We start from the raw sequence: 17,409 nt of genomic DNA, 5'->3' as shown, positions 1-17,409 counted from the left end.
ACGGGGGGGGGGGAGGGGAAGAACAGGTAAGAAAAAAACCAGAAGGAATCACAAAGATAAGTCAGCTGGCCTTCTTCACAATTCTATCTTGGCATCTGTGACCTTTATTAGGTCACATTATGTATTTTCATACATATAGAAACACACACAGGCACACACACACACATACACACACAGTCTCTCACACACATGCACTGCAAAAGATCCTGGGACCACAAATAAAAGTGTAAGACATGACAAATATCCCCTATCTGAAATACTTGGGACCAAAAGTGCTTTGGATTTCAGAGGTATCTGGATTTTGGAATATATGCATAGACTGTACCGGTTGAGCAACCCTAATCCCAACATCTAAAACCTGAATGCTCCAATATTTGAAACTTTTTGAATGCTAAGGCTTAAAAATTTTCCATTTTGGAACATTTTGGATTTCAGGTTTTCCTATTAAAGATGTTCAATCTGTAACTGGAATTGTGCCAATCCAATCCAATCTTTCCTTGCCAACTTACAGGCAATCAAGCTGGTTGATGTTCATGTCCCCCTGACCTTTGCTGGGAGGGAATCCCACCCCACTCCACCCCACAGCACTACTTCTCTTCACACGTACCTTGGCTCGCTGGCTCACCTCACTAGTATCCATCTGTTCGTGCCACATCTGCTGAAGATCTGAAACTAGCAAGGCATAGCCCTGCTTAGTGATATACGCCTTGGCCAGGACGGAGTTCTCAGGGAGCGGTAGCCATGCCCACGGCTGCATCAACAGGCCTTGCTCCAGTTCCTCCATCTGCAGGAAAGGTCTAACTTAGCAAAATGTCTCCAGGACAACTGCCCTGGGAGAGAATCACCCAGACAACCCTATACCAACTAAGATCTTATGAAAATCCTGGATAACACAAATAACTTGGTAACTCACAGTCTCCTTCTTATCAAACCAACTGAGCATCAATCTTGGCCACTCAAGTTTCCCCCACACACACATTAAGAGGAAATAAAATATCTCTTTTGGTTGGGCACGTGGTGGTACATGCCTGTAGTCCCAGTGCTCTGGGAGGTTGAAACAAAAGGATCAGAAGTTTGAGCCCAGTCTCGGCATCTTAGTGAGACTGTACCTCAAAATAAAAAATAAGAAAATGGTTTGGGGTGTAGCTTAGTGTTAAAGCCCTGGATTTAACCTCCAGTAGAGAGGAAGGGAGGGAGGAAAGGGAAGGAAGAAAGGAGAAGGAGATAGAGAAAAGGACAGAGGAGGAAATGGGAGGAGGGAGGGAGGAAGACACAACAGGACAGCACCGGACAGAAGAGAAATTATCTTTCTTTCACAGTGGTTAAGTGTTGGCAGATTTCTGCTTTCTAATAATATAACTTAATGTGGAAACTCAAACCATTGTTGCATCCTTATCACAATTCTAATAAATAAGTCAATGTTATCCTTCCTAGAACTTTTAAAAGAGAAAGACAAGACCAGACGTGATAGCGCATACCTATAATCCCAGCACTCAGGAGGATTGCTGAGTTCAAGACTGCCTAAATAACATAGTGAGTTCGAGGCCAACCCGACCTATATAGCAATATCTGGTCTCAAAAACAAACAAAACAAAACAAAAAAGAGAAAGAAAGACAGGAGAGGAAATTTGAATTATTTCACCACTATTTAAAAACAAAACTCTAGAAGCTCTCAAGAATTTTTTTTAATCTCTAAAAGAGAAGTTCTTAATCTAGAGCCTATGCATGTGAATCCTCTGAAATTATATATACATATATAATACATATATAAACTATATAAAAATTGGCTATCACCAAATTCTTTTGAGTTTTTTGTTTATTTGTTTGTTTTGTTTTTTGTATTTTTGAGACAGAGTCCCACTATGCAGTTGAGGCTGGACTTGAGCTCACTTTGTAGCCCAGGCTGGTCTCAAACTTGCAATTATCTTCCTGCCTCAGCCTCCAAGTGCTGGGATTACAGGTGTGAGCCACCACCACCGTGTGCCCGGCTCTTGTTTGTTTTTTGTTACTGTTGTTCTTTTGTTTTTTTTGGTTTTGGTTTTGGTTTTTTGTTTTGTTTTGTTTTGTTTTTTAATGCAGGGTCTTGCTATGCAATCCAGGCTGGCCTCAAACTCTCCTGGTGATCCTCCTGCCTCAGCTTCCTGGGGCTAAGATTACTGGCATGTGCCACCACACCCAGCTATCACCAAATTCTTAAAGGGAATGATGACACACAAAAAAGCTAGTACAGCCAGGGATTTAGCTCAGCAGCACAGCACCTGCCTGGCAAGTGCAAGGTCCTGAGTTGGACCCCGGGGCCAAAAAAAAAAAAGGAAATAGTATGCTCTGCAGCCAGAAGCAAATGAAAACTCAAATCCTCTTTCAGCAAATGCCCAGAAAGTCATAAATATAAAGCACAGAACATCAAAGAGGAAGAGAATTAACTTCCACTAACTCATCCCTCATGTCCCCACCTCAAGGCACACTCACCAATGATAACATGCCCTCTGTGCAGTTAGAAACTCCTGGAAACTTTTCGGCCTGAACTGCTACCCTAGTAGCCTTAACCAAATAGATATTCAGTAACTATGGCTGATTGACAGAGAATTTGATTATTTTTCCTGTGGGTTAAAAAAAAAGTGATATAATTTCCTTTATTATTTTAGTCAAAAAATGCAAAATGAAGCAAAGTACCTAAAGGTGAAAATTTAGGCAATAAAGACAATAATGAAATTAAGTGTGACTAACACAGTCATTATTGAATCAGTACAAATCATTGTTCTTCCAACTGTAACCTAGTTCTCAGGGTGTGGCCTTGTGACATTACCTAATTTGTCATTACTGACTTGTGACTAGATAGGTGGAATATACATACAGATGTGCCACATAAGGATATTTCAGCCAGTAACAAGACTGCTTATACAACAGTGGTCCCACAGACTATATCGCCTAGTGATGATCGTCTTAGTTTGTATCACACACTCTATGTGTTCACATATTGATAGTTCTCCCTTTTGCTGTCTTCTTTTGGCAACCAAAAACACCTTTATGCAGATCTGTGGGATGTGTCTCTGCTCATACCTAGGCGGGTTGTGACTCTGGTAAAATAATTTTTCCTGCCCCAAGTGGTGCTGATTGAACATTTTTTTTTTTCTTTTTTTTGCCTTTTTGAGATAGGGTCTACCTTTGCAGCTTAAGCTGACCTTGAGCTCACTTTGTAGCCCAGGCTGGTCTCGAGCTTGCAACGATCCTCCTGCCTCAGCCTCCCGAGTGCTGGGATTACAGGCGTGGGCCATCACGCCCGGTTGAATAGCTTTATACTGTGCTAAAAGTGGCATGCTCACTTGAACCCATACAACGATGAAACATCTCCATCTTAAGTGACATATGAACCTACCCATGCTGGTTGTCATTTGCTGCAGCCTCAAAACCTTGGTTTGGAGATGGCATTTCTGTTACATTTCCCACACACTGTTGCTACAGGGTGGAGATGGCAGCTAGACTAATCTTCCCTGGACAAGAGCACCTCACAGCCAAAGATTGTGACAATGTATGCAGTTGCCCAAGCCTTTCATTTCCTTCAGAGGCGCTCTCCAGGGTGCCCTGAGAGGTTTACCATCCTAGGCTCTTTTCGGAAAGTTTGAAGGGTCAGAACCCTCAAATTGATGGCTTTTATTTGGGGGGAAGAGGGTAGTTGAAAATTTTGCTAGGGAAAAATGGTATAAAAAGGTCCGAAAAGCTGAGGGCTGTGGCTGACACCTGTAATCCCAGCATTCTAGGAGGCTGAGGCAGGAAGATCCCAAATTCAAGTCGAGCCTAGGTGACATAGTGACTTTGTGAGACCTTATTCCAAAATTAAAAAAAAAAAAAAAATAGGGATGTAGCTCAGCGTGAAGGTCCTGAGTTCGATAGCCAGTACTGCAAAAATAAAAAGGCCTGAAACATTCAGCACCAGACCCAGGCTGGTTGCTCCCACTATGCAGGCCCATTCTAAATCTGAGGCCTTTAAATTTCACTTTTTGTCCTTCAAGGCCACCTTTAACATTCACGTTAACCACATTTACCAGTTCAGGACTCTTCAATAAACCGGCAGGCGAAGAGCAACAGCAGGCTTGGAGTCCCCTGAGAACTGGTATTTGCAGCAAGCGCCACCCCTCCGCCGTGGGCCCCTCTCATGGCAGTTCCCCCACCCTCCTGAAGAGGGCAGTAGAGAACTAGAGACATCCAGGCTGGGCCCACGCCCTGCCCTCAGGGAGAGCACGAAACTTCAGTCCCACGACCAGAGTCCACCCCCGGAGCCGCGCCCCAAGCCGTTTTCATCCGCCCCCCCTAGAAGAGCTTCGCCGTCCGCCTTTCCACTTCTACAGCATCGGCTGCACCAAGGGGCGGCTCAGGCGTAACAAAGACGACCACAGCAGTACCACCACACCAAGCAACCCACCCAAGATAAGTCAGTGAAGCCCGCGAGCCCCGCAGTTTCCGGAGGCGGACTGCGCATGCGCAGTCCCGCCCACTCCCAGAGGTCGGTCGGCCCCAAAGCCTCGGTTGCGCGCGGTGTCTGTTGGGCGGAAAAGTCCGTGCCGGGGCCCACCCGCCGGCTGCACACAAGTCCTCGGCGCTCGGCCGGCCCCTGACCCAGGCCCCAGACACAAGCCCGACCCCACCTACCTTCAGCGGCTGAGAAAGTCCCACCCTCCTCGCGGCAGGCCCGCCCGCCCACGCAAACTGAAAGGCCTAGAGTACAGGCCGATTCCCCACACGGGGGCGGGGCCCAGGCCTGGTGTGGGCGGAGCCAGGCCTGGTGTGGGCGGAGCTTCGGAGCCCATAGGGCTGATTGAAGGCGCGCCGGGAAAGTAGGAGGGCCACGCTGTCAGGCGAGCTAGAAGGCTGGGCGGCCCCCAGGGAAGTCGAGTAGGCGCGCTTCCAGGAGTCAGCCAGCAAAGGCGAAAGAATACCAGACGAGATGGTGGATGGAGTTACCTGGGGTTGAATCTGTCAAATTCAAATTACTTCTCTCACCTCCCCTGGGGGTCTAGCTTTTTCAGTGAGAGGACTGAATTTCCCTACATGATCTCTGGGATCCTCACCACCTCTAGAGCTGCACTTCATTTCTCCCTCCGTGTGCCCCCATTCTTATATGTCACTGCCGACACTCAGAGCCCCTCAACTCTTGTAGTTTGCGCAACTCATGCTTTTGCTCAAGCTGGATCCCTGAGCCTGAAAAATTCTCCCCGTCCGTTTCCCAAAGCCCCAAATCCTCTCTTCTCAAGGTCACTCTCAGTGTTACTTTCGTAAAGCATTTCGCACTTTCCCCAGTCAGAATAAATCGCTTCCTCCTCAGCTCTCACGGCGTTATTTGCATCTTTACTACAGAATGCCTTCTGCGGTCATTTTAGTCATTACATGGGTCTTTTTCAATCCTAAATTGCTGGGAAGGACAGGGACCTTGTCATATCCACATAAATAAATATTTGTTAAGTGAATACTACGGCTCTTGAGGCATTAATAGTTCCCACGCAAATCTCATTCATTCATGAGCATTAAATCATGGCCCCTACTCTGGAAGGAAAGGCAACCCATCCTGTTGGGAATGGGGTCTCTAAGTCGGCCATGCTGTGTATACACACACACACACACACACACACACACACACACACACACACACCCTCACTCTCTAGGACAAAGTAGAGCCTGGGTGCTCACTCTCCAGCAAGCATGCAAATTAGGGATAAACTAATAGGGCAGAAATAGGACTCTTGGTAATTACAGAGATCTAAGCGCTTCTCTGTCCGAGGCAGGGCAGGGCTCCCTGGAGCCAGGCAACAAGTCTGCCGTCTCTCCTGGCTCAGAGGGCCCTCTTTCTTCATCCCCAGCTTCTTCAGGCACTGGGCAGAGGCAACGGAGGGGCCGGGGGATGCAGGCACACAGATTTTGGATAGGGAGAGAAAGCCCATACTCTTGAGCAGCCTTTTCCCTGGACTTCTGAGGCTTTTGAATCTCTTGAGCAGTGAAAGAAGATGGTAGCACTTGACCTATGCCTCGCTCAAGCCGTGTACCTGCAAAAGAGAGGTTAGTCCGTGGCTAACCCAGGGAGTGATGACTTCCTAGCACTCCCCAGTCTGCTAGGAGCTGGCCTCAACTTACCAGAAATTGTGTTCTCTAGGAGGAAGCCCAAGAATCCAGCCATGAAAATGGGCTGTGCTAGCAGTGACCGCAGTAACACATCCAAGGGGCTCCAGCCTACAAGGGGTTGGGGCCAGGCAGAAAGGCAGCTCTGATGCCAGGGAGTCTGTCCTTCCAGACCTAAACCCAAGTCTCAGCCTAAGGACAGAGCTTTCTGAGTTGTCGTCCTTTCTTCCTTACCTTTGTTCCACTACTCTCTATTACACTCAAGCCCTTGCCCAAAGGATCCTTGTTCAACACCGTATCTTCTGAGCACCCACACATCCTCCTAAGATACTTTGTTCCAGTTGCCTTTTCTCTGGAAAGTTGGATATTAAAAGTCCCAGTTTAGCCTGACACGGTGGTGCACACCTTCAGCCTCAGCACTCTGAAAGACTGAGGCAGGAGGATCCCAAGCTCAAGCCCAGACTAGGCAATGTAGAGAGTCTGTGAGAGCCTGTCTCAAACAATAAAAAGGGGTTAGGGGTATATTTTAGTGTGAAGGCCGTGGATTCCATCCTCAATGCCACTAAATAAAAAAATAAAAGCCCAAACTTATCTCCCCCTTTTTAACTTCTATGCTGTAGCAGGAGTCTCTCAACCTCAATACTACTGACATTTTGAGCGGCTGTCCTGTGCATTGTTAGATAATTAGCAATATCTCTTTATTTACTAAATGCCAGTAACAATCCTCCCTTCCTTCCTCTTGTTTTTTTTGGGGTGGCGGGTGGGGTTAGTTTTTTGAGACAAGGTCTTACTAGTTCAGGCCAGTCTAGTTCTAGTTCAGGCCAATCTAGTTCTAGTTCAGGCCAGTCTTGAACTTGCAGCAATCCTACCTCAGCCTCTAAGGTGCTGGAATTACAAGCATGTGCCACCATGCCTGGCTTTCTTCCCTATTTGTAACCCAAAAAACTGTCTTCAGACACTGCTAAATGTCTCTCATGGGGGCAAAAATCACATCCGGTGGAAAACTGCTCTAGACAAACTAAGGTATTAGCTATTCTCTGGAGATATCCTATGATTTCTACTTTTACGTCTTTATAATGGTTCCTCCATCAAAAATGACCACATTCTCTCCAAAAATCCTTTTTTTCTTTTAAAGGAGGAAAGATTTATTTAGCTCACAGTTTGTGGAGGTTTAATTTCATAGCAGCTAGCTCCAAGGCAGAATGGCACATGGCAGAGGGGCAACAGTTCATGGGGACAGAAGATACCAAAAGTAATGAGAAGAGCAAAAGTCTTTAAATTTTACTTTTTTGTTTGTTTGTTTTTGTTTTTTGAGACATGGTCTCACTATGCACTTCAGGGTGGCTTAGAACTCACTAGGTAGCCCAGGATGGCCTCAAACTTGGGGTGATGCTCCTGCCTCAGCCTCCTGAGTGCTAGTAAATTTTATCCTTCTTAAAGGCCAGTTCAGTGCTACTGGATCACCTCAACCAGAAGGTATTTCTCTCATCAGTGAGAACTACAGCTCTCTTCTTATTCCTCTGTTGCTATTTCCTGCATACCTCATCTCTTGTCCTAGACTGTAATACTTAGAAGCACCTTTGTATTCCAAGTAGCTAGAATGGTGCTCAATAAATTTTTTTTAAACAAATGATGTACTATTTACACTGATGGTTAGAGAAGGATGTGGGACCAAAACTCTGTAAAGCCTGAAGCCTCAACCCCTTGCTTTCCCGCTACTGAGCGCCTCCTCTTTCCCTCTCCACTCCACCCACCTGTGCTGAGTGGGACTGGGGCTTCCCGAAGCCACCGTGGCAGCAGCAGGGCCATGAAGACGGAGAAGCCCATAATGAAGACATTTCGCCCAGAGTCAATGTCAGCCAGGTGGAAACTGGAGAAGCCAGCAGACAGAACCACAGCCTGGGTCACTCCCAGCACCCCACCTGTCTCGAACAGAAGAAATCAAGGGTGTGGGGTACAGCATGGCACAGGGGACTGCAGGGAAGTTAAGACGGTGATGCAGGAACAACCAACAGCTTGTTTCTGATTCTGCCAAAAGCCCAGGAGCCCAGCCAAGAAGCCAAGATGTTGGGCTGAGGAAAGGAGGGCAGCTGACCGTGTTTATATTCTTTCATCCAGGGAGGCCATTTAGAGAGAAAGGTGCCAGTGTAACCACACAGGCCCGCTGCATGGGGGTGGCGGGTACTGCTGCAATACCAGTCTTGCCATACATCCACTCACCAAGCACAGGCAGTGGGATGGTGGTGAGGAACTGCACCAGCCTGGGCGAGAACCCAAGCCCCATGCAGAGCAGCCCTGCTAAGTGCGCCACTCGCCGAGATCCAGCCTGTGTGAAGAGGCAGAAAACATAGCCACCTCCCTGAGCTGTTCCAGGTGTCTGCCTGGCCAGATGCCTCTCCTCATTTGGATCCCAACTTAAACGCTATTCTTCCAAGAAGCATCCGGGCCATTCTATCTAAAGGTGCTTCCTTTAATCAGCCACTGTCCCACTGTTTTTGTTTTCTTAACAGCACATAATCACTCTCTAAAATTACTTCTTTTCATTTGTTCCTTCTATGAAGTCCCCAGGAGAGCAAGACTTCATCTGACTCATTCTTCACTGGAACTCCAGCCTTGGAAGAGCACCTGATGCGCCTGATCTGGGGACCTGCTATCTTCCTAGCCTCTTTCTCACCACTTCTGGGCACCTCCCCACGTGCGTTTATTGATGTGAGCTGCCTGCTTGACTGCTGGACGCAGCTGGCAACCAACCAGTGTGAGTTCCCATCCCTCCTCTGCACCTGCATCCAGTTCCCCACCCTGGTCCCAGGTCCACGTACCTGGAAAAGGCTCACTGTGCCCACATTAGGGAAGCTGGATGCTGTGCCCAGAGGGCTCCCCAGCAGCCCAGCTAGCACACTGCCCAGCCCCTCCAGGCTCAGCCCTCGATTGCAGGCATGTGGAGGTGGGAGAGGCCAATGCAGCAGCTGGCTGCACAGGGCATAGCAGCCCAGGGAGCTGGTCAAGGCTGCCAGAGCCATGGAGATGCCTGCAGCCAGAGCCCTGGGTGTCAACAAGGGCCAGTCCCACTCACCTGAGGGGGGAGAAAGAGCCACATGAAGTTGATTCTGGCACTTCCTTTTGCTCTCAATGGCCTGTTCCTAGATGCCCCCAGTGCATCTGAAGATAAAGTCTTGGGACAAAATCACTGGACTCTAAGGAAACAGACCTATCCCTTTACCATTGTCTACAGGAGTTTCTTTGGTCTGACTCTTACTTCTCTTTCCAGTCTGCCTGCCACACTCTACCTCACTTACCTCTAGAAACATTGATCTTCTTTTAGGCCAGGGACTTGCTGTGCTCCCAGCTGCCACAGGACCTTTGCAGATGCCATTCTCTCTACCTAAAGTGCTCTTCTCTCCTCCCTCCTATCCAGTTAGCTCTACTCATCTCTCACATCTCAGCTCAGTGACTACTCTATCAGGAATAACTTTCCAGCTGGTCATGATGGCACACTCCTGTTAATCCCTCCTCTAATCTGGGAGGCTGAGGAAGGAGGATCACAGATTTGAGCCCAACCTGGGCAACTTAGCCACTTAGCAAGATCCTGTCTCAAAACGATTTTTTTAAAGGGCTAGAACTCACTTGAAGGCACTAGGTTCAATTCCCAGTGCCCCAAAACTCATTAACTAATAAATAATAGATGAATGAGCAAATTTCACATGCGATGTCTCAAAAACTGTCTTTCCACACAGAGTACCAACTGAAATGCCCATGGCGATCAGTAACATAGACATGTAAATGGAGGACCTAGAGTGAGCACTATAGACCCAAATAAAACACCTGCAGTAAAGCATGGGAATTGCCTCTCAGTTTGGCAGCTTCTCCTTCCTGTGTGTTTTGGGGAAACATGGGATTTAACTCAGAAGTGCAATCCATGAAATCCATTAAGTCTTGAGCTCAAAGAAATAGATACCCTGCTAGATGTGAGCAAGAAAACTTACCTGGGTGAGGCAGCCAAAACCACGGTGCCTCGGCAGTGGCAGACAGCTGCAGGGGGACAACGCTGAGACCCAGCGGGACGGCAGTGATCCACACACAGGCCACAGGGATCAACACCTGAGGGGTGGGACTGAGACGAAAAGGTGCCCTCCCCCAGCACCTTTCGAGCCAGGCTTGGGGTGGCAGAGCCCAACGTAGGGAGCTGAGGGAGCATCCCATGCCATCCCCATCTCTAACCTTGAACACCCAGAACTCCACATACCGAGAGGAGCCGGAAGACAGGGGTGTGAATGTGAGCTGAAGAGGTTGAGGATGACCGCCAAAGGCACGGGGGTACCTGGCAGGAGCCCAGGTGCTGTGAACAGACCACCATGAGCAGGATAAGCCTAGGAGAGAGAAGGAGCTTTCAGGCCAAGAGGCAGCAGAGTCCTGAGCAATGGCAATGGTAGGGGGAGTCCAGAGCTGACAGCCCATGGCAGGGCTAGGGAGGGCTCCATGGAGACAGCAAGAGACAGTGTGAATGTCGGGGACAGTATATGAATCAAGGCAAAGCTTTGGCTTTGCAATCTACAAAGTGTCATCCTTGCCCAGATGGCAGCCGAATCTGATAGGACCCGTGCTCTGCCCTCCCCCAGTCTCACACACTCCACTGGGCACGTCCCATGCCTCAAAGGACTCACGTACAGGAAGGCCAGGCCCCAGTGAGCAGAGCAGAACTGAGCCACCTCTCTGTGGGCAGAGAGCCCTGCCACAAACAGGCTGGGGGCCAGCACCAGGGGCCCACAGTGGGCAAACACACGGCCAGGCCCCCCCAGCAGTCCCAGCATGCCCTGCAGCAGTCCGGACACCACCACTGCCCCCGAAACCTAGTAGGACAGAGGAGAGGATGGAGAGAAAACATTCTGCTCAAATTGACCTGAGCCTGGACTCTCAAGGAATTCCAAGGACAGGTCCCTGCCTAACTCCTTCCCCCAGAGCTTCTCAGTCCCTGCACATTATAAACAAGAGCCTCCCTGAGTCTGCACTGCCCCAGGCCTCCTGCTTCCCAGCTGTAGGTACTTGCCTCTCGGAGAGAAGTGTTCCAGAGCTCCAGGCCATGGCAGCCAGGTCCATTACACAGGCGCATGGTGAGGGAGGCTGGGAGGAGTTTGGGGCATGGAGAGAAGGTAGGTATGATGGAGAACCATCGCACTCCAGTCCTAGCTGGTGCCTGACATGGCCCCAAAACACCTACAGTGCCTGGCAGTTCCACCACTGCCCAACCTCAATCCTGCACCCACCTCCACCTATATCCTCAGATGAGCACCTACCCCTTCCTCTGCCTGCCCTTGCTCTATATTCACCGTTTCCAGGTGTCTGGATGGCCATGGGCAGCTTCTGGCTGGTCAGCACCAGAGCGGGGATAAGGAACTCTAAGGATGGAGCCTGAACAAGAGGCAGCCTGTAGGAACAGCAGCCCCAGCAGGTCTGGAAACATGCGGCAGCCTGCTGGGCTCCCCAAGCTTCTCCTCCCCATGGGACCCTGGCCCCTCCAGGGAGATCTGCTCACCTGCTGCCAGTCCAGGTTTGCAGGACTGTAGACACACCACATGCAAAGAAGCTGGAGGCCAGGAGCTGAGCAGGGGAGTAAGAGAGCGCACCTGGGGGAAGACTGCAAAGCAGAAGCAGGTAGAAGGCACAGAGCAGGGAAGCCAGGACCAGGAAATGCTGCAGGTGGGAGAATGGGAAAAGTGGTCTTTAGAAACAAACAGAAATACTTATTTCTAGGTTATTTATGCCACAGGAACTCCCCCCAAACACTCCCGTCAGCCAGCACCAACTGCTGCATCTCTACCTCCTACCTGCAGAGCCAGAAGACAGCTGAGCCCCCAGGTGAGAGGCCCACACCGAGCGGCCCAAGAGTGGGAGGAGGGATTCTGGAGAGCAGGCAGCGGTGGTAGGGGAGCCAGGGCATCCGGGGAGCCCGTGGGTAGCAGTGGGATGGGATGGGGAGATCTGTTCATGCTGCCCTGCCTTTGTCCGCTCTTGGCTACTGTGGGCTGGAGTTAAGTGGAGAGAGCAAGAGGTCAGAGTTTGGGTGAAGTTAGCTGCCTGTAGTGGGAAGGAGTGGAGGTGTCAACGAAGCGGAGCGAGGGATGAGGGTTTGGGGGCAGGACATGGCCCTTTCACCTTTGCCCAGCTCTTGTGCAAATTCCATCAGCCATTAACTGGGAGCTGAGTCCTGGACCCTCCCCCAGGAATCTTCATCCAGATCCCCTGGTCCTAGACCAAGCTCTGCAAAGTAAGAGGGACGGCAAGGAACCGTATCAAAATAGCATGGAGGGTTTTTATAGATTATTCCCTCCCACCACCATTTAGAACTATCCTTATTAGGTCCACACTTCTCAACCCTTTCAGGCTTTTGGACCACTTTGAAAGGAAACTCACAGATAATATCATCCTGCCTAACAACAGTGACCAAACCATATGATGTATTCACTGTAACATAAAGGAGAAATAAAGGTAATTTACAATGACATGTTAAGTGCCAGGTGTGATGGGCACAACACTCCAGAGGCTGAGGCAGGAGGACTGCTGTGAGTTCAAGGTCAGGCTAGGCCACATAGTGAGTTCAAGGCCAGTCTAAACTACATAGCAAGACCTTGTCTTCCAAACAAATGTTACTTCAATAAATGAAAACTTGGGTGCAAATAAACCAAAAGCCAACAAGGAAGTCCACTCCCCACACACATATGTGCAATTGCAGAGTATGTAACAGTTACAGTGAGAGCTAATAATCGCACTTTATTAGCAACAAGCAGTATGGGCATTGATGACCCCATTTTCCAAACAGCAAACAAACTCCTCATAAAGCAAGGAACAAAACAAAAGTATGGTTTTAATTTACATGGATGTGCATTATTACAAAACTCAGTCTTTTTCAAAATGCACAAAAATGGTTTCATGCTTACATGTAAAAAAGATCATTCCAGGCTCAGACAAACAGGATTTTCACATACATGAGCAGCTAGTCATTCAAAATTTGTCCTGAGAATCCTTCACAGTAAGGCAGGTCTTGAGTATGTTAGGACGATTAGCATCCTGCCCACGCTGAATAAATGCTAGTAATATCCCCAACAAAATCCTTGAGACAGCCAAAAACGGCCTGCACATCTTACAAATGTCCTCTAGAGGGCAATAATACCCCGGCTGTGGATGATCGCCGGCGTCCAATGGAGGCAGCCTAGTCTGTTCTTCCAGTAAGGACTTGGTATAGGCATTCTTTCAACAATGTGGCCACTGCCGTGTGACAGCCTGGTGAAGAGGTCAGCAGAGAGGTATCCTCCGGGCTTGTGCTCAAGGAGTTTCAGAGTGCTCGTCTGGATACATGGCTTGGCCCCACAAAGAAATGCTCGCCCAGAAAATGTGACAAACAAGACCAACCCCAGGCATGGACAAGTCGCCATTTGTGTCCTGTAGCAACCCAAGCTGAGCAGTGCCAGGGCCCCAGGGTGCTGGGAATAGGGCCAAGGGGAAGTGTGAGCTGGGAGCCTATGACTGGGAAGTTCTAAAATGGGGCTCAGAGAAAAGGCTTACGAGACGACAGGAGGCGAAAGTGGGGAGGCTTGGAAGGCAGGTGCAAGGAGGAAAGATCTTCGAGGGCCGCCACAAGAAGGAAAAGTCGAGGCCATGCAACTGAAACTGTTTATTGAAATCTTAGTTCTACAAAAGCATGAAAAACTCAGATACAAAGCCGTGGCCAGAAAGACCTGTGAAGAGAACACCCAAAGAGGAGCCAGAAGAGAGGGAAGCCTTGGAGCAGGATACTAAGAAGGCTGGAAGACAAAAGGTCAAGGTCAAAGGTCCCAGCAGTCTGTCCTTGGCTCCACTAAACTACAGCAACGGGACAGGCATCAAAAAGCTTTCCCGCCTCACCCAGCTTCCCCTCAGCAGCTCGCACCCTGCCCTGTCAGTCCCTGGTTCTCTTGCCTCAGAGACATCACACAGGACCGTATCAATGCGTGCTTCCTTCCTCCCTGTACCCTACTACCCCCATCTTCCACCTTTACCCTTCTATCCTAGGAAACTCAAAAGCAAAACACTAGAAGAGCCCTGAGGAAGCAGGGATGGGGCTTCTCCTGTCGCCTGTGACCTGCCCCTTGCACCCAGTGAAGCTTTCCCCTGGCACCATCACTCCCCTGGCCAAGCAGCCAGCCAGTGAGGTGTAGGAGAGTGAATGACCTTCAGTCCTTCTGCCCCACAACCCCTTAAACGCTTACCCAGGAGGACAGGGGACCAGCCGAGGACCCAGAGAGACAGCAAGGATCTAAATCAAGCTTTCCTCTCCTAGGTTCTCAGACTCCCAAATCCTCTGACTGCATACCTTGGAGCCCTACCTAGCCTGGGAAAATGAAAGACTTGAGGCGGGCCAGCTCCATCACACTGAAAAGAGAACACTGCTGGGGCTGGGGGAGCGGAAGGGCCATCCGGCTCCAGGGCCAGGGCGGAGCCAGGCCATGGGTGTGGTACCCAGGGCTGGGAGGGCCAGCAGGTACTGTATAGTTGGGGTGGTGGCAGGCTTGGCAGGCTGGGGGGTCTCTCTGGAGCTTCTGACAAAGGGGGCAGTTATGCAGAAGAGGGGAAAGGGAAGGAGGCTCTGGAGGAGGCAATGGTGGGGGAGTCAGTGAGGCCAGAAGACTGTCCCAGAGTGAACGCAGCCCTGCGTCAGATTCCACGCAGCTGGAGATGTTAGAAGACGGCAGGTGTTGTGGCACTGGAGAAGGAATGCAGGGCTCCAAAAGGCCCTTCGAGGCCAGGCCAAGGTCGGGAGGACCAGGAGAGGGGCTGCAGGACAGTCCTAAGGACTGGTGTATTACAGCCACCGATGCCACAGCCAGGGCCACGCTGCTCACATATGCCATGGTTAAAAGGCAGGACAGCTGCGGGAGAAAAAGTAAGAAAGCAGCAGGCTTCTAACTGCCCTTAACATACACACACTCCTCATCTCTAGAAACCTGCATTCGAGGTGGAGCTCTGTTGCCCCCTATGCCTCCCCCACCCATCTGCTCCCAAGCTCCATGTCCTGAGTCTTCCAGTATCTGCTTTATGACCTCCCACCCCACTCAAGCCCTCTCTCCTTCCCAACCCCCGCCTCCTCACCTTTACCAGTCGCTGGCAGAGGGAGCCCAAGGCCAGCTGCCAGGCCGGCTGCTCCAGCAGCACGCACAGGTCTGTATAGGTGTACCAGCCCCGCCGCCGTCCCTGCTGCTCAGCCACACTGTCGGGGGAGAAGAGGCGGGAGTCTGCAACTCTCCTGCTGCCAGCTCAGTGGCACCTCATACCCCTCAGCACCCCACAAAAAGCACTGGGGATTTGAAGTGGCCAGGTACCTAGGCTGCCTGCTGATCCAGAAACTGATGCTGAAACCAATATCTGTATTTTAAGTAAACTGCTCCCGCCCTCCCAAAGGAGAACAGATGGGTTTGGGAACCACCACCTTGCGTAATTCTCTTTCTTGTTTCCTCCCTCTGCGCAATTACACACACCCTTATCCCTAACTCCTATGATCTAGGCCTCCACCTCCTAAATCCCTTCTTCTTGAATCCTACAACCTACCAGCTCTCCAGCCAGCTCAGCACCTCAAAGATCTCTCCAGGGTCAGTGTAGAGACGCCAATCCTGTGGGTGAAAGGGAAGAGCATCAAGCCCCACTCAGATGTGTGCCACAGTCACCTGAGAACAAAAGCCACAGCAACAATGACAACCACCACTGTGGCTGATACTGGCACTTACTATATGCCAGGTGCTATCCCAAAAGCTTTTATATATTAAGTCAAATAATGTCTCTACCTGGTTTCATATCATACCTTCCATCAGGGTGAGGGGAGAAAATGATCCTGAGCATGGACAAGAAGAGCTTAGAGCATAGATGCAAAGAAAGCTGGACAGGAAATACTCAGAACCCAACATGATGGGATCTGACTCAGTGTGCCCTGTGAAAGCCTGTGGGAACAGGGAGGAGAGGAAATGCTCCACTCCTGGCCTCACCCCCGGGCAGTTAGTCCTAAAAGGATAGGAAGGGAAGCCACTAACAAAAAGGCATAGGAATACAGACAGGAAAGGAAATGAAGAAACAACAGAAAACAGAGATAACTAAGGAAAGTAAAGGTGAACCAGGAAAACAGAGAGAACAGCTATTCACCATGGCACTCAGGAAGCCCCTCTCCAAGGCATTGAGAGTGGGCACAGCCACACCCCCAGCAGCTCCCCATTCATCGTTGAAGACCTCCTCCTCCTCCCCTTCATCATAGAGGTACTTGCTGGCCACCATCTGCAGAGGAACCAAAAATGGTACTGGTAGAGCTCACATCAAGCTCCTGGCTCACTAGGGAGATGAAGGGGACGGGCTGCTTACCATGGAGATCAGGAACAAGTCAGAAGATGACACGTGCTGCAGGTAATCCGGGTTTCGGTGCCGGAGCCGCTCAATGTACACCAGAGCAAGCATCATAGCACATGGGGAAATGCATGCCTCTCTGGGAGGTAGAAAGGATCCATAATTAAACCCAAGAGTCCTTTACCTTGGTTCTTGCAATGCTTGTCTGGTTTGTATCTTCTCTTTGTATTTTTAGTGTAGCCTTGTGATACATAGTGAATATATGTATCATGTGTATACACATGTATCAAGTCTTAGTCCTTTTCACTTCCCCTCCCCTCTCCCCTTTCCCTTTGTCTTCTCTTTAGAGACAACCAGTCCACCCCACTAAGGCCCAAACACTCTCATCCTATCCCCTCAATTCCAGGCTCACCGGGAAACATGAGCCACATATTTCTTCTGGAGCCGGCGAATAGGGCTGGGGGCTGCCTTCTGGAGCAGTTCCACAGCAATGTCTGCAGAGGACAGGCGAACAGAGTGAACCAACCCCCTCTCCTGGTACCCAATGACTCCCAGTGCTATCAGCAAAGACTCAAGTCTGATTATCTAAGGACAGAACCACAGTAACAAAACAGAGATCGAATTCTCCCAAGTAAAGACCAAAAACCCATTCCAAGTTTGAGTATCAGCTCCTTCCAGCAGGAAGCCTCATCCCCTTGTCCCTTAAAAGTATCCACATTTGTCTTTTACTGATGTCCCTTTCAGAAGTAAACACCCCTTGTTTACTTGAAAATCATACAATGAGCCAGGCGTGGTGGCGCACACCTGTAATCCCAGCACTTGGGAGGCTGAGGCAGGAGGAACATTGCAAGTTCCAGGCCAGCCTGGGATACAAAGTGAGCTCAAGGCCAGCCTAAACTACATAGTGAGACCCTGTCTCAAAAACACACACACACACACAAAAAA

At 49.8% G+C, this 17,409-nt stretch overlaps 3 protein-coding genes across 8 annotated transcripts in view; all 3 read right to left on the bottom strand.

Moving 5' to 3' along the window:
• The window catches only part of Nhej1 (nonhomologous end-joining factor 1), an 83,395-nt gene extending 78,618 nt beyond the window's left edge, over positions 1 to 4,777 (bottom strand). The window contains exons 1-2 of one of the 4 annotated variants that reach the window (XM_005395594.2): positions 4,648 to 4,777; positions 608 to 784 (exon numbers count right to left, since the gene is read on the bottom strand). In XM_005395594.2, coding sequence (XP_005395651.1) covers positions 608 to 784 — 177 coding nt within the window. In that variant the 5' untranslated portion in view covers positions 4,648 to 4,777. Of the gene's footprint in view, positions 1 to 607; positions 785 to 2,469; positions 2,598 to 4,420; positions 4,618 to 4,647 lie in introns of those variants that run through there. The other 3 variants (XM_005395592.2, XM_005395591.2, XM_013519992.1) reach the window with 3 other exon arrangements.
• A 539-nt stretch (positions 4,778 to 5,316) lies between these two features.
• Positions 5,317 to 12,207, bottom strand: Slc23a3 (solute carrier family 23, member 3). Of its 2 annotated transcripts, XM_005395589.2 has the most exons (12): positions 11,931 to 12,207; positions 11,639 to 11,796; positions 11,433 to 11,530; positions 11,153 to 11,226; positions 10,774 to 10,955; positions 10,352 to 10,475; positions 10,092 to 10,206; positions 8,928 to 9,181; positions 8,329 to 8,434; positions 7,863 to 8,030; positions 6,124 to 6,219; positions 5,317 to 6,035 (listed from the first exon to the last, which is right to left on the bottom strand). In XM_005395589.2, the coding sequence occupies exons 1-12, from the start codon at positions 12,090 to 12,092 to the stop codon at positions 5,743 to 5,745; spliced, it is 1,830 nt and encodes a 609-aa protein (XP_005395646.1). In that variant the 5' UTR covers positions 12,093 to 12,207; the 3' UTR covers positions 5,317 to 5,742. The 2 variants fall into 2 exon arrangements, with proteins under 2 accessions (XP_005395646.1, XP_005395647.1); XM_005395590.2 differs by lacking the exon at positions 8,928 to 9,181 and having other exon boundaries at positions 10,092 to 10,137; positions 10,343 to 10,444.
• Positions 12,208 to 12,848: 641 nt separating this feature from the next.
• Cnppd1 (cyclin Pas1/PHO80 domain containing 1) overlaps positions 12,849 to 17,409 on the bottom strand; it is a 7,083-nt gene continuing 2,522 nt past the window's right edge. For both annotated transcript variants that reach the window (XM_005395585.2, XM_005395584.2), the window contains exons 4-9: positions 16,877 to 16,958; positions 16,483 to 16,603; positions 16,270 to 16,398; positions 15,685 to 15,746; positions 15,229 to 15,346; positions 12,849 to 15,008 (exon numbers count right to left, since the gene is read on the bottom strand). In XM_005395585.2, coding sequence (XP_005395642.1) covers positions 14,466 to 15,008; positions 15,229 to 15,346; positions 15,685 to 15,746; positions 16,270 to 16,398; positions 16,483 to 16,603; positions 16,877 to 16,958 — 1,055 coding nt within the window. In that variant the 3' untranslated portion in view covers positions 12,849 to 14,465. The remainder of the gene's footprint in view (positions 15,009 to 15,228; positions 15,347 to 15,684; positions 15,747 to 16,269; positions 16,399 to 16,482; positions 16,604 to 16,876; positions 16,959 to 17,409) is intronic.

This window comes from Chinchilla lanigera, unplaced genomic scaffold (genome assembly GCF_000276665.1).
Source record: "Chinchilla lanigera isolate Chin_1 unplaced genomic scaffold, ChiLan1.0 scaffold00052, whole genome shotgun sequence".
Taxonomy (NCBI): domain Eukaryota; kingdom Metazoa; phylum Chordata; class Mammalia; order Rodentia; family Chinchillidae; genus Chinchilla; species Chinchilla lanigera.
This window is presented reverse-complemented; position numbering and strand designations above follow the sequence as displayed.

Coding starts and splice junctions, on each gene's coding strand:
- Slc23a3 (XM_005395589.2), bottom strand. CDS start 12,092: ATGAACAGATCTCCCCATCCCATCCCACTGCTACCCACGGGCTCCCCG. Junction 8,031..8,328: donor CATCCCACTGCCTGTGCTTG/GTGAGTGGATGT, acceptor TGTTCGAGACAG/GTGGGGTGCTGGGAGTGACC. Junction 6,036..6,123: donor CCTAGAGAACACAATTTCTG/GTAAGTTGAGGC, acceptor TCTCTTTTGCAG/GTACACGGCTTGAGCGAGGC.